The 14,881-nt window shown below is 36.1% G+C and overlaps 1 protein-coding gene across 11 annotated transcripts in view; it reads right to left on the reverse strand.

Moving 5' to 3' along the window:
- Positions 1-14,881, reverse strand: part of KCNH7 (potassium voltage-gated channel subfamily H member 7) — a 781,612-nt gene that overhangs the window by 73,664 nt on the left and 693,067 nt on the right. For all 11 annotated transcript variants that reach the window (XM_058549111.1, XM_058549119.1, XM_058549116.1 and 8 more), the window contains one exon: positions 4,462-4,887. In XM_058549111.1, the coding sequence (XP_058405094.1) occupies positions 4,462-4,887 (426 nt within the window). The remainder of the gene's footprint in view (positions 1-4,461; positions 4,888-14,881) is intronic.

A 14,881-nucleotide genomic window follows, 5' to 3' on the forward strand; every position in this document is an offset into this window, starting at 1 on the left:
TATGATTTCAATCTTCTTAAATTTATTGAGACTTGTTTTGTGGCCTAACATGTGATCTAGCTTGGAACAATGTTCCATGTGCACTTGAAAAGAATTTGTATTCTGCTGTTTTTGGATTGAATGTTCTGTATATATCTATTAAGTCCATCTGGTCTAATGTGTCATTTAAGGCCAGTGCTTCCTTGTTGATTTTCTGTCTGGATGATCAATCCATTGATGTAAGTGGGTGTTAAAGTCCCCGCTTATTATTGTATTACCATCAATTTCTCCCTTTAGGTCTGTTAATATTTGCTTTATGTATGTAGGTGCTCCTGTGTTGGATGTCTGAACATTTACAAGTGTTATATCCTCTTGTTGGATTGTTCTCTTTATCATTAAGTAATCCCCTTTTTTGTCTCTTGTTGCAGTCTTTGTTTTAAAGTCAATTTTGTCTGATATAAGTATTGCTACCCCAGATTTCTTTTTGTTTCCATTTATATGTTTTGTATGTTTTCCATTCCTTCACTTTCAGTCTGTGTATCTTTAGATGTGAAGTGAGTCTCTTGTAGGCAGCACATAGATGGGTCTTGTTTTTTGTTATCTATTCAGCCACCCTATGTCTTTTGACTGGAACATTTAGTCCATTTACATTTAAAGTAATTATTGATAGGTGTGTACTTATTGCCATTTTAAAAATTGTTTTCAGGTTGTTTTTGTAGTTCTTCTTTTCTTACTCTTTATCCTTGTGATTTGATGACTTTAGTGTTATGTTTGTACTCCTTTCACTTTATTTTTTGTGTATCTATTATAGGTTTTTGGTTTGTGGTTACCACAAGGTTTATATCTAAGAACCTATATATATAGCAGTCTATTTTAAGTTGATGGTCTCTTAAGTTCGAGTGCATTCTAAAAGCATTAATTTTGACTCACAACCACATTTTATGTTTTTGATGTCATATTTTACATCTTTTTATTTTGTATATCCCTTAACTAATTATTATAGATATACATGATTTTACTACTTTTGTCTTTCAACCTTCAAACTAGCAATATAGATGGTTGATCCACTACCTTTACAATATGTTTGCCATAACCAGTGAGATTTTTTTCTTTCATAATTTTCTTATTTCTAGTTATGGGTTTTTTTTTTTTTCTGTTTAAAGAAGGTTCTTTAACATTTCTTATAAGGCTGGTTTAGTGGCTTGTCTGGGAAACACTTAGTATCTCCTTTACCTCCGAATGATAATCTTGCTGGGGAGAGTATTCTTATTTGTAAGCTTTTTCCTTTCAGCACTTTGAATGTATTGTGCCACCCCCTTCTTGCCTGTAAAGTTTTTGCTGAAAAATCAGCTGATGGTTTTATGGGGGAGGTTCCTTTGTATGTAACTAATTGTTTATCTTTTGCTGCTTTTAAGATTCTCTCTTTATCTTTAACTTTTGACATTTTAATTATAACATGTCTTGGTGTGGGTCTCTTTGGGTTCATCTTATTTGGGACTCTCTGTGCTTTCAGGATTTGGATGTCTGTTTCCTTTGTCAGGTGGGGGAACTTTTCAGCCATAATTTCTTCAAATAGGTTTTCTCTCCCTTTCTCTCTCTCTTCTCCTTCTGGGACCCCTATAATGTGAATGTTAGTATGCTTGATATTCTCCCAGAAGTCCCTTAATCTATCATAATTTTTTGAAATTCTTTTTTCTTTTTGCTGTTCCAATTGGGTGATTTCTACTACCCTGTCTTCCAGATAGCTGATCTGTTCTTCTGCCTCATCTAATCTGCTGTTGATTCCCTCTAGTGTATTTTTCATTTCAGTATTGTATTCTTCAGCTCCGATTTGTTCTTTTTTATATTTTCTAACTCTTTGTTGAAGTTCTCACTGTGTGCATCCATTCTTCTCCCGAGTTCAGTGAGCATCTTTTTGACCATTACTTTGACCTCTTTATCTGGTAGATTGCTTATTTCCATTTGTTTAGTTCTCTTTCTGAGGTTTTTGTCTTGTTCTCTCACTTGGAACATATTCTTTTGTCTCCTTATTTTGCTCACCTCTCTGTTTCTTTCTATATTAGGTAGATCAGCTATCTCTCCTAGTCTTGAAGGGATGGGCTTATGTAGAAGGTGTCCTAGGGGACCTAGTAGTGCAATCCCTCCTGGCCTGGTCACCAGATCCACGTGCTCCAGGTGTGTTCTCTGTGCAGGCTGTGTGTGCCTGCCTGTTGTGCCTGGGCTACAATTCCTGCTGGCATGCTGGTGTGCAGCACTGGCCCCCTGGGGCAGGAACCACTTTGGAGGAGTGTTGGCTGGGGCCAGTCCACAGGGAACACTGGGATTGGGTAAGTAGTGCTAGCAAGGTAGATGGAGAGGGTCAGAAATGGCTCCTGCCAAGGCTAGGCCAGCTAGGTAGAAGGAGAGTGAAAAAATGGAGGAGCTCATTTGCACTTCTGTATCTGGAGAAATTTCCAACAGATCCCTGCCCCTGTGTCACATGCTCTAAAATTAGTCAATCAATTACCTTCACATATAACCCAGACACTTTTCAAACTACTGCCTGTGCATTAGGACTCAGAGTGAATGAGTTTGTGCACACCTCCTTTAAGAGTAGAGTTTTGGTTTCCTATAGCCCTCCTGCTCTTCCTGACATAACCTGGTTTTCAAAGTCAGACATTATGGAGACTCCTCTTCCTGGTGCAAGTCCCCCTGGTTGGGGAGCCCAGTCTGGTTCTTGAGCCCCTCGCTCATCTAAGTGGACCTCCACAGTTGTGATATCCCTTCTGCTTGTGGATTGTGGCACTGAGGTTGTGGGTTCTGACTAAACTGCGTCTTGCCCCTCCTACCTGTCTCAATGTGGCTTTTTCTTTATATCCTTAGTTGTGGAAAATCTGTTCATCTTCAGGTCATTCTCAGTAACAATTGTTCTATATGTAGTTGTAGTTTTGGTGTGTATGTGGGAGAAGGTTAGCTAAAGATCTTCCTACACTGCCATCTTGATCTAATCCTGGTTTGATTGCTATTGATTAGATATCATCAGTAAATCAACTTCCCCTAGCAATTCTATTTGCCTATTTATCAGTTTACCCAGTCTTTGACTTCACTAAGCTGAAATTTAATTTGCTGTTGGTTTATATACTTTAAAATTTAAACGAGTGTGGTTTTACTCTATTGTTTATCAGTAAGAACTTATTTGGTGTGATTACATGGATTACTCGTTGTAAGAGACTCATAGAGATAAATATCAATAAAGAAGTATTTCACTTTCTTGCCTTTGAATTAAAAATCAAAGTTGAGTATCTAACATTAAAAGTTCAACTAGTTTAACAGTAGCCGATTTTTCTTTTTAGTATTTTCATGAGTTTCACATGTATTATCTCATTATAGTCTCAAATTAAAAAAAACAACTTAAGAGGGCAAGGTAATATTATCATCATTACAAATGAGGAGAGTCAAACTTGAGATTTTGTCTAAGGTTTGCAGAATCTAGGACAAATGTATTGTTTCATTGCCCTCCTCTTAATTGACTCACAGTTTGACAGGCATGTTCTATAGGAGAGGATATACTTTTAAGCCTATTGGTTCCCATTGGTAAAGTAGGATTCTCTTGTCCTGAAGCCTTAATTGGTCAGGAAGCAACCATCTGCAGAAGGAATCTTTTATATTTGATCTCTTCTTGAACAACAAAAAAAGAGATGGTGAGGTGCTGAGAGATTCTCAGGTAGAAAAGGACTCTGAATTTTTAAAATTCAACACATTGAGGTTATCTTGCTCAACCTATCCCTAGAACTACTTTCACACCTTCTGTAAATCTTTCCACTACAAAATCCAGGAAACTTATTTACAACAAAAATTAGTGGTAATTAAATGGAGGGGACTTTAGAAGAACTTAACTTCTTTTGGATCAAAGAACCCTTTGAGAATCTGCTGAAAGTTATGGATTCTTTTTCCAGAAAATGCATTATACATATACCTGTTGGATTTCCTTAAAGTTTCCAACTTTATAAGGTATTGGGAACACAAGAAATATTTTCCAACCTAGATGTTATTTAAGAGAGTTTTGAACAAGACATTTCAGAAGATGCCTCTTCCATCTAATTTGAACATAAAACCAGTTCCTGCTATCTCAAACCACAATTATGAGTCAAGAAAGAAAGAAACATCTTCATCTTTGACAGTTTTAGACCCATGAAGTTAATATGTAGAGATTTTACATCCTGGGAATGTGCTATGTGCTATGAAACACTTGTTTCTAAGTTTAATTTGTTGGTCAAAGGATGAGTCATTTTTAACATCTCTTGGCAAAAATAGAAAGAATTGTGAATTATTTGCAACATCAGATGGTTTCATTTCATTTTATAGCATTTCCAGTTAAAAATGAATTTCATCTGTGAGATATAGGAAGTTTGTAAGGCAACCATTTTTTTTTTTTGCAGTTAAAATAGATTCACTTTCATAATTGCAATCTTTCAGAAAATAAGATTCTCAAGCAACTCTTACCTCATCAGAACCAGATCCAAAAATCAGCAAGTCGAAAGGAATTGCTGCAACCATGTCAATCAGGAACCAGCCTTTGAAGTAGTGTATTGCTATTTTGGCGGGATCACTTACCACTTCTTCATTCTGATTTACGTATGTTGTCCTGAAGTTTATTAGAATATCTATGATAAACATAATATCCACAATCAAGTCTACCACATTCAAAGGGCTACAGGAATAGCCACATTCTCGTCTTTTCTGTTCTTCTCTGTCATTGAGGAGAAAGGCTGCAGAGTAGGGAGTGAAGATAGCAGTGTATATGACCAACAGCAGAATAAGCCAATCCCAGACTGCCTTGAAAGGACTGTAGTGTAATATTGTAAACTTGTTGATGCGTGGCGTCTGCAGTTTATATTCGGGCAGGACATCTGCTCCTAAAGAGAGAACCTGCATACAGAAAAGAAAATCATATACTACATAAAAATGCCATTCATTAATTTCCAAACTTACAAAAATATTAAGGTAATTATACAGTAAAATCTATTAGAAAGGATTCATGTAATTGTGAAAGTATGTGTGAAAAACACATATAATCAAAAGAACCCATATAAACCCTCACTATGCAATAATATATTTGTCCCCAGAAAATCTTAGTGGTATTTCTTGATAAATATGATTTTCACTGAAAAATAGTGAATGACACTGAGATACCAAGGAATGGTTACTAGTTCCTTTGCAACATGCTACTGCTAAGAAATAAAAATACATAGCTCTTTTTAGAAAATCATAAAATCAGTTTGATACATGAGTAACTAAGTTTTCAAACCTATGAAAGGATTGGCTGTAATGAATAGAAGCAATCTACTTGGATCCATGGTCATATTTAATTTACATATATTTAATTTATAATTAAACCTAGGTGAATTAAACCCAACTCATTCAAATCTTTAATTAAAATTTTCCCACCTGCAATCTGTTTTTAACATTAGAAAAAGAGGCACAAGAGATTAAAATAAACACAAAGGAACCTTTTTGCTAAAAGCTTGAGAGAGTATTTTATATTCTGTGAGAACTATAATTTCACCCAAACTCCTCCATTACATTTTGAGAATTGTGAAGAGAGAACGGTGCAAGGAAATATTCAGAATATTGATCTGGGAATGTTGCAAGATTTTTAGACACCAAGGGATACTTAAACTCTAAGATTTATTCTACTTAATAAGGCATTGGGTGGACTAAAATAGTTCATCTTTTAGAATCTTAGTTTATCTGAAAAAAGGACTGAACATTGTTACCCTACCCAGTAGCAAAGTTCACGAGCTTGTGATTTTAGACCAAGTTTCAAGAACAAAGGTCAAAACAGAAATGTCATCTAGCTACCCAGAAAATGTAATTAGCCTTAACTTACAGGTTTTAAAGAAACATAAATTTTTGATGGCTGCACAAATGACACATAAAGACATTTTTTTCAGGGAGTGATGGGCTATAATCTTTTATTATGAATATCTCACATATATGCAATGTCCTTATTTCAAAGTTAATTTCACTGAGTAAATTTTTAGATTAGATTCTTCTAAACACAGCTAATACATTACCATCTTTGCATCAGAGATCTCAGGTAATCCCTCCTTGGCTAGTCAAAGAGTGTTATTTCTACATTCTTGGTAATTCTATCCATGTAGGTTTTACCCTGATTATAACAATAAATTATCTCAGGCAAGTTTTAATTTTAAATCTTATTTTCGTTATCACATCTCATAATTTTTTTTTCACTTATAAAGAGTTATGATTTCTATTTTAAAAAGAACTTGAAAAGTTAAATAACAAATCCAAATGAGATACAACATGACTTTTAAATATAAGAAAAGAATTCAGTTAAAATAGGCAAAGCTGTTTTTAGATAACAGCTAAACTGATTTAACTAGCTTTAAAGAAAATAATAAAGAACCTAACCATTTTTTCAGCCCAGAGTAAATTTGAACTACCAGTATAAGGAGGAAACAGGGCTTTATTTGAAGCTATTATGAGAAATGACAAGAATTAATTATTAGTAAAAGAACAATCTGGAAAATAAAGTGATTTCACTATTTAAGAAATACTAAAAATCCTCAGAATCCAAGATCTATATCTAAATCTATATCCATATCTATATCTATATCTGACTTCCAAAATCCAAACAGGAATAATATTTGGATAATTTATCAATTGATAAGTGCAGACTGATAGAACCTGGATCCTGTTATGCTTAGTACAGAAAACCAGTGTATGACATTTTGGTCTGGAAAGACTGGATAATCTCAAGTTGTTATTATGTAATGTCCCTTTCTCAAAAGCCGAGGACTACTCAGAATGTAGAAAATAAAATCCAAAACCTTATTTTGGCTTTTAAAATCATCTAAAATATGGACCCATTTTATCTTTCCAGTTCCTTCTCCCATTAGATTCCTCTATGCACACAGTGTACTCTGTCAAGACATAACTAAAATTTTTGAGCTGCTGAGATCTTCCCAAATCCCTAAATTCACAAATTTCTCACACAAAAAAAGAGTATACAGTTATCCAAAGAGAACAACAACCACAAAAAGATTATTTTTAAAGATAGGGATATCTGTCTGAGGATCATGCTCCCTGCTTAATTGACATACTTCTGATGCCAACCTCCCACATGGAGCAATTTGAATCCTTGTTTTAGCAGAAATATAAGTTAGAATGCGTACAGCAACTTGGAACTTCACCTGAGAAGTAAAAACCATGGATGAAACTCTTTCCATCTCACATATGCAGACATTCATTTCATATGCAGACACCCATTTAACAGTTAGATGACTACTGTGCTAAGAGCTGGAGACTGAAAAATTGGGATGACACTGTCCCTGACATCACGGAGTTTATGGTCTATTGGGAGAGACAGATGTGCAGGAAAAAGGAAGCCCTGCTGAGATCCACTTGACTCAGTTCCTGGGGTTGGTGGTGGTGCTGATGGGCGGTGGGGTGGTCTCCTTAGAGGACTTTTGGGAAAAGATGGAGCTTGAATTGAAACTTTGAGTAGAAGGTAGAAAAGAATGCAGCTGGGGCTGAGGAAGTTAGAAAGGGAAGAATATTACAGGTAGAGGGAACAGAATAAACAAAAGTAGGGAGGCACGAAATAATGTGTTGTGTGTTAAGGAATTATAAGCTGCTTTATATTGCTGATGCATAAAACCCAAGAGAAGTAGTGGTGGAGGACGGCAGTGGAGAGGACAATGACAGGCTGTGGAAGATCTAATGTGACACGATAGGGAACTCAGGCTTTCTCCTTTAGGTCAGGGTTTCTCACATTTGAACAAAATACAGGTTTCCTTTAAGGGAAAGATACTTATTGCAGAACCCCAATGATGATTTATATTATTTTTATTTATTACGTTAGGTAAATATGTACAAAAATAAAAATAGGTTAAAATGTCTTATGCATATATGTCTTAATATGACTTAGGGGTTGAATTGTGTACCCCAAAAAGATATGTTGAAGCCCTAATCCCAGTGCCTGTGAATGTGAACTTATTTGGATATAGGGTCTTTGTAGATGTAATCAAGTAAAGATGAGGTCATAGTGGATCAGGATAGGCCTTGAGGCAGTAACTGGTGTACTTATAAAAAGAGGGAAATTCAGGTACAGAGACACAAAGACACAGAGGGAGAATGTCATGTGACAATGGAGGCAGGTACGACTGCAAGCCAAGGAACACCAAGGGTTGGTGGCAGCCACCAGAACCTAAAAAAGAAGCATGGAAGAGATCTTCTCTCAGAGCCTCCAGAAGGAACCAACCTTGCCAATACCTTGCTTTTGTAGGTATTACCAATACCTTGATTTTGTCCCCAGAATTGTGAGAGAATAACTTCTGTTGTTGTAAGCCACCCATTTTGTGGGATTTGGTTACGGCAGTCCTAGAAAACTAATACAATAACAAAAACGAAAACAAATGAATTACAAAAGTATTTGTAAAACCAGCGAATTCAAACCGTCATCACTAATTCAATATTTGGCATATCTGTAGGTCAAAAATGATTGCATTTTGGCTATTTTGTGTGGTTTGATCTAACAGGTAAAATATTTTTCTGTATTCTAACCTCAATGCCTTTTTGTAAAAGTATGTTGTCAAAATAGTATTATAAACTTCAAAGACTTTATTCCTATTTTAGGATAATCTAGTCTAATCTTTAATTCAAATTTTGCTCCTTCTAGGCTTCAAAAGCCAACTTAAACGGTGTTACTTGGTACTTTATAAAAGTTTTTATTTGAAGTTGAGTTTAGCTTTGGGGCATTATTGAATTCTACATTAAGTGATTATCTAATCAAATTAGCTCTGGAACTAGGATCAGAAAGGTAGTTAATTTATTATATTCCAACATACTTATTGATACCAAACCATTGAAATTGGGTATGTACAACAGTGGAGTGTGTTTTGATAATGCATTTATAGTAATTAGCATGGTACCAAATATTAGTTTAAGTTCTTTCGACTTCTGCATGGCCATGTCTGTGCTATATGATCACTGGCTCATGAATATTACTAGCCAAAGGACTTCAAAATCTTTTATTTATGCAGCATGCTTTAGCATCATGAGGCCTCATTGTAAATCCAAATGCAGTCATAGGCACTGATTTCAGGTAGATGGCAGTACTCTATGATAAGGTGCCAGGAGAACTCGCAGCCCTGTGAGAATATTCCTTTCCGCAGATTTTGATTTGAGAATTGTTAAAAGTTACTAGGAGAGAAGTCAAAGTGGCCCAGTTTAGTTTTAGATAAATGCATCTGGGAATGGAATGGAGGAGAAACCAGAGGAGGCAGGACCAGAGGCTTAGAGATCGATTAGGACTTTGGTACTAAGAAAGATAGATAAGAGAGATCAGGAAAGCCTGTACTGGGAACAGGTGACAGAGATGGAAAGAAGGGACACATTTGAGAAATAAATGCTTCTCAGAGTGTAAGGATAGGGAGTGGGGAAACATTTATTTCTTTATGGTTCCAATAATGAGTCTTATTAGAGCCAGTCATGGTAATATAAATCTCTGAAGGCTCAACCACATTTGGAAAACGGGAAAGAGCCCTAGACTTTAAATCTGAAGACCTGGGTTTGAATTCCAGATACGATTTTTCTTGGAAGTAATTCAATCTCTCTGGATCTCAGTTTTTTTTTTTCATCTATGTGATTGGGATAGTAATCTTTGTCCAAATTACCTATCTATACAGAGCTACCATACCACATCACATAATTTCTATAAAAGTAATTGATAAAATGGGAAATATTTACATAAAGTAATTTCATTATTGTTTAGAGTTCTAGGCTTATTTGTTTAAATTCAGATTCAAACAAACCAACTATAACCAAAACATTTATGAACCAATTGGAGAAAGCTGAACACTGACTGGACATTGACAATATTAAAGAGTTGTTTCAATTGTATACTCATTGGAACAAACTAAGCCAAAACACAGTGACTTAAAAACAATAATCATTTTATTATTCCTGATTCTATGGATGAGAAATTTAGGTAGGGCTTGGCTGGGCTATTCTGTTCCACACAGTGTCAACTGGGGTCACTCAGTGATTATCTGGTTGGTGGCTAAGCTTGTGTGGAGAATCCAGTAAGGCTTCACTCACATGTCCAGTACCTTGGTGGGGATAGTTGAAAGTCTGGGCTCACTTAAGATGCTGGAACACCTGGGTCTTTCTATCTATCTATGTATCCATAGATTTATATCTAGATCTACAGATATAGAAATAGATATATATCTTTAGATTATACTATATATCTATGTCTTTCTCTAGATATAGTTCCTATAAAAACGATATATAGTTTCTCCATGTAATTTCTTTCCAGGAGCTTCTCCATATGGTCTCTTTAGCACTGTAGTAAGATGTTTTTTGTGGAGGTTCAGTACTCCCAAGAAAGAAGTGGAAGCATCCAATCCTCATAAAGTCAAGGTCTGGAAGTAGTATAACATCATTTCTGCCATATTCTATTAGCCAAAGCAGTCAAAGCCCAGTCTAGATTCAAGAAAGTAGAGAAAGAATCTTTACCTTTTGATAGGGGAATGGCATGCGTGTAAAAGAAAAGGAATCAATTGTAGCCGTCTTGGAGACAAGCTATCACAGGAATTATTGACGATTGTTATTTTTAGGTGTGATAAAGATATTGTGGTTATGTTTTTAAACAATAGTCCTTACCTTTTAGGGGTAAATAGGGAAACAGTTATGGATGAAATGCTATAATTTTGGGGGCTTGCTTCAGCATAATCCAGAATAGGCGAAAGAGAGAAGTCTGTTTATATACAACATTAGCTTTATGTTGATTTTTATTGAAACTGGGTGATGGGTAGACACTACTCTCTTTATTTTTATAACATGCTAAAATTTTCCATAATAAAAACTGAAAAAAAAAGAATTCTAGAATCTCAACAAGAAAGGTCTAAGATATCTGAAGGTATAATTTTTTCAATTATTTTATTGAGATCATTATGGTTTATATCATTATGTAATTTCAGGTGTACATTATTATTTATCAATTTCTGTATAGACTGCATAGTGCTTGAGGATACAATTTTTTTTTTTTATAATTTTATTTATTTATTTTTTTCCCCTAAAGCCCCAGTAGATAGTTGTATGTCATAGCTGCACATTCTTCTAGTTGCTGTATGTGGAACGCGGCCTCAGCATGGCCGGAGAAGCAGTCCGTTGGTGCGCGCCTGGGATCCGAACCCGGGCCGCCAGCAGCGGAGCGTGCGCACTTAACCGCTAAGCCACGGGGCCGGCCCGAGGATACAATTTTTTGATGGAAAAAAAGAACTGGCTCTACACACATCACAGGGGCTCACTCCTATCAGAATTGAGTTGATTTCTTATCAGGCAAGTTTAGATTCCTGTTTCTACAACAGAATGTTTACTTTGCTCCCTGCACACCTAATTCATATTATATTGACCTCCATTCAGCCACACAGACTGCACACAATGCCAGCTTTGCCCAACTTTGAACTGTTTGTTTTTAAATTTCCATCAAATTGGTGGCTGGGACAATCAAGAAGATAGTCAGGCATGCTAAGTCTGCAGATGGTCATTCCTCTGAGTATACTTAGCTACATTGCTCAGCAGGTTAGATTAATATACGGCCACTTTTCAGAGAATCATCAGGTTAGGCCTTTTATTGAAATACTTTTACTTTGTTAGCATTTCATATTCAAACTTCAAGTTTTCATTCTGGATTGATATAAGAAGTGTGTTTTTGCATTTTTTCCTCACAAAAATACCACTAAACACAATGTTTATGTTGTTTAAGGTCATTTTTGTAAATATTTGCATTACATATTCCTTTTATAATTCATTTATAGAAAACAACTGAGGAATCAAAAAGTTTCATCTCTTTGTTTTAAAAAACATGACAGTAGAACAGACTATTACTATAGTCTCTTTTTGCTTTGTTGCAGAAAACTATATGAATTTAGAATTTCAGTACAATTATTTCTATTTCTCTTTACATTATTTTAATTGTTCTATTTCCATTTTAATGGTCAAAATGCATGTATCTTTTATAATGTCACCTCATACTTCTTTGGAAATAGGATAAATGTATAAATAATAAATCTCAAGTAAGTTAAAAGGAATCATGACAGAGCTTTAGAGCCATTCTGTTGGAAATAAAATATTAAATAAGTAAATATTTATTTTAAAAAGGTGAATAGGATTCTAAGGGGCCAATGATTAAAAAGAAAAAGGCTGCTACACAGTCTATTACGTTTCCTTAAAAGAGCAAACTTCTCCCACACATTTTGGAAATAACATACTTTAGAAAGATAAAACATGATTAATTGAACTATTATAAAGATTTTCTTTTAAGAGAGAAAGAAAAGAGGGGGGAAAAATCCTCACTGTATTAAAAAAGGGGAACTCCATGGTCTCCAAAAAGATGTTCCTATTTTCTCTTTCCTCAAACCACCAATTAACTGTACAGTTTAATACAGCCTACAGTATAGTTATCCTTACCAAATACAGTTTTTCTTCTTGCTAGCACATTGCTATTTGTTTAACCTCTAACAGTTAAGTGTTGTATAAAACCAAAATCTTTATATGAAACTGCACTATTTATTCAATGAAGATCTACTGTGAAAATTTTGTGCGAACACCAGAATTAACCACCACTCTTCTCTTTTGAAAAGTGCAATAGGGAACTATTAAGCCTTCTAGAAGATTACACAGTAGTTTTGGCAGTTGTTAAACGCCATGCTGAGGTGTTGGTAGAGACTGCTCATCTGTTATTTATCCTTTACTAGGGACTTGCAGTTAACTAATAGTATTTTTAACTATTGGGAAGGGTAGTCAGTAACCAAATGAATCAGATAGATTGTATAGCATCAGGAAAGATGTAAACTCCTCTGGCTTTTCAGCAGATGATTTGGGAAACACAGCAAAACCTGGCAATTATCATTGAAACAGGCAACCCCAATGATGATTACACAGATATTTAAATTAAAAGATGGAAAAGATTCACACAATAAATCAAATCTCTCACATAGGAAGTTTTTTTTTGAGAAAATATTAAAATTAGGTAGTAGAATCACTGCAGTATTCCGTATTCAAATAATTTTCCTTTATCTTTATTTAAAAATTGCTCTAGGGGCCGGCTGGCGGCGCAAGTGGTTAAGTGCGCACACTCCGCTCAGGCGGCCCAGAGTTCGCTGGTTTGGATCCCAGGCGCACACCAACGCACCACTTGTCAAGCCATGCTGTGGTGGCGTTCCACATAAAGTAGAGGAAGATGGGCATGGATGTTAGCCCAGGGCCAGTCTTCCTCAGCAAAAAAAAAAAAGAGGAGGATTGCCAGATGTTAGTTCAGGGCTGATCTTCCTTACACACACAAAAATTGATCTAATTTAAGAAAAAATGGAATTTAGGAAAAGGAGTACTTAGCACACTAATTCATAAGTAAGCCTTTCACATGTATTCCTCAAAAGTACCGATGACTGAAGAACAGGCTTAGAGATGGGAGAGGGAAATAAAGGGTTTGGCTGGGATAATTTGAATTAGGTGCCAATAGGAAGAGGTGCCTGGCAGACAGAAAGTTTGGGACAGAGCTCCCAACAGGGTTGGAGCTTGATATTTCATCTTGCAGAGGCAGTAGCTGAAGTTCTGGAAAGTGGATTCATTTGCCAAGAGAATGTAAAGAGACAGTAAATCCACTGGAAATAACTAAACTGTGGGATGGAGAAAAAAGGCAAGGCAGTATTCCTGGGGCTTAGCACAGTACCTGGAATATACATAGTAAGCACTCAAAATAGTGGTTGAATGGGCATGCTTGTAGCTTAAAAAAAGAGACAATGGAGATGACAAAGCTGAAAATTCATGAGAAAAAGAATTATAATAGAGACAGCTGCTTGAACCAAAATTTGTGGTTCTCTCTTACATGGAGTAGTGTTGTTCCTAGAATGTGTCTACCTAGCCAAGAACTACATAAGCAGCCCCATCCGTATCTGGGTATGGCCACGTGACTGATGAGTAGCACTTCTTGGCCAAGCCTTCAAGAAGCAGGTATGTCTTTCCCTGCTCTTTTTCTCCTTCCACTGCATAAAGTCAGATGCTTCCAAGGCCTCAGGTCCTTAAATCCTATAAGATGGTGGAGCCTTCAAATGTAGGAACTCTGGGTCACCAAATTACCAGGAGAAAGAAAATCATTCCCTGACAAAAATGCCAGCTTCTGCTTTTGGTTGATCATGAAATATACTATTGGGATAAGCCACAGTGATACGGGATTCATTGGTTCCAGCAGCTGTCATTACCCTGATTAATACTTGGATCTTTGATAAGACAAAGACCTCAAACAGGCAGAAGAGAAACATCAAGTCCATAGCTTATCCCATTCCTTTCCCTGCTCTCCCTTGAGGTTTAGTTTAATAAAGTCACATAACTGGTGTTAACAATGCCATGTGTCAATGTGTAAAAGATCAATAGAGCTACATCTAAGTCCAGCAAAATCACGTGAACTAGCTTACCCATCAGTTTGGTGACTTTTTCAAGGGTGGGGTGAAGAGAGATAAAGAAGCACAAAGGAATGGATATATTCATGCTTATTTTGCTTAATCAAGCACTTTCTGCCCAAGTGTCCCCAGAATCACTACCACCAAACCAAATGTAAACAGAGAAGATGCTCCTTTGGAGAGTGATGTGCTTTCTCCAACACCTCCTTCCTTAGGCTGCCACTGCCACCACTGATACCTGGCAGAGGAGCTGAGCTGCCCTCCTCAGTGTCCTCTGTCAGTCTATTTTGGTTCTTTTCTCCTTTTTTCCTTGAAACTTGGTGGATGGGATAACACTGTGACTCCTGAGAGTGCCTGCTTAGCTCATCAAAGCTTTGTCTTGGAGAAAGAGGATGGTTAATACCAAGTATCTTTCATGTTAGTTACCAGGCCCA

This window comes from Diceros bicornis, chromosome 10, assembly GCF_020826845.1.
Source record: "Diceros bicornis minor isolate mBicDic1 chromosome 10, mDicBic1.mat.cur, whole genome shotgun sequence".
NCBI classification, from domain to species: Eukaryota; Metazoa; Chordata; class Mammalia; order Perissodactyla; family Rhinocerotidae; genus Diceros; species Diceros bicornis.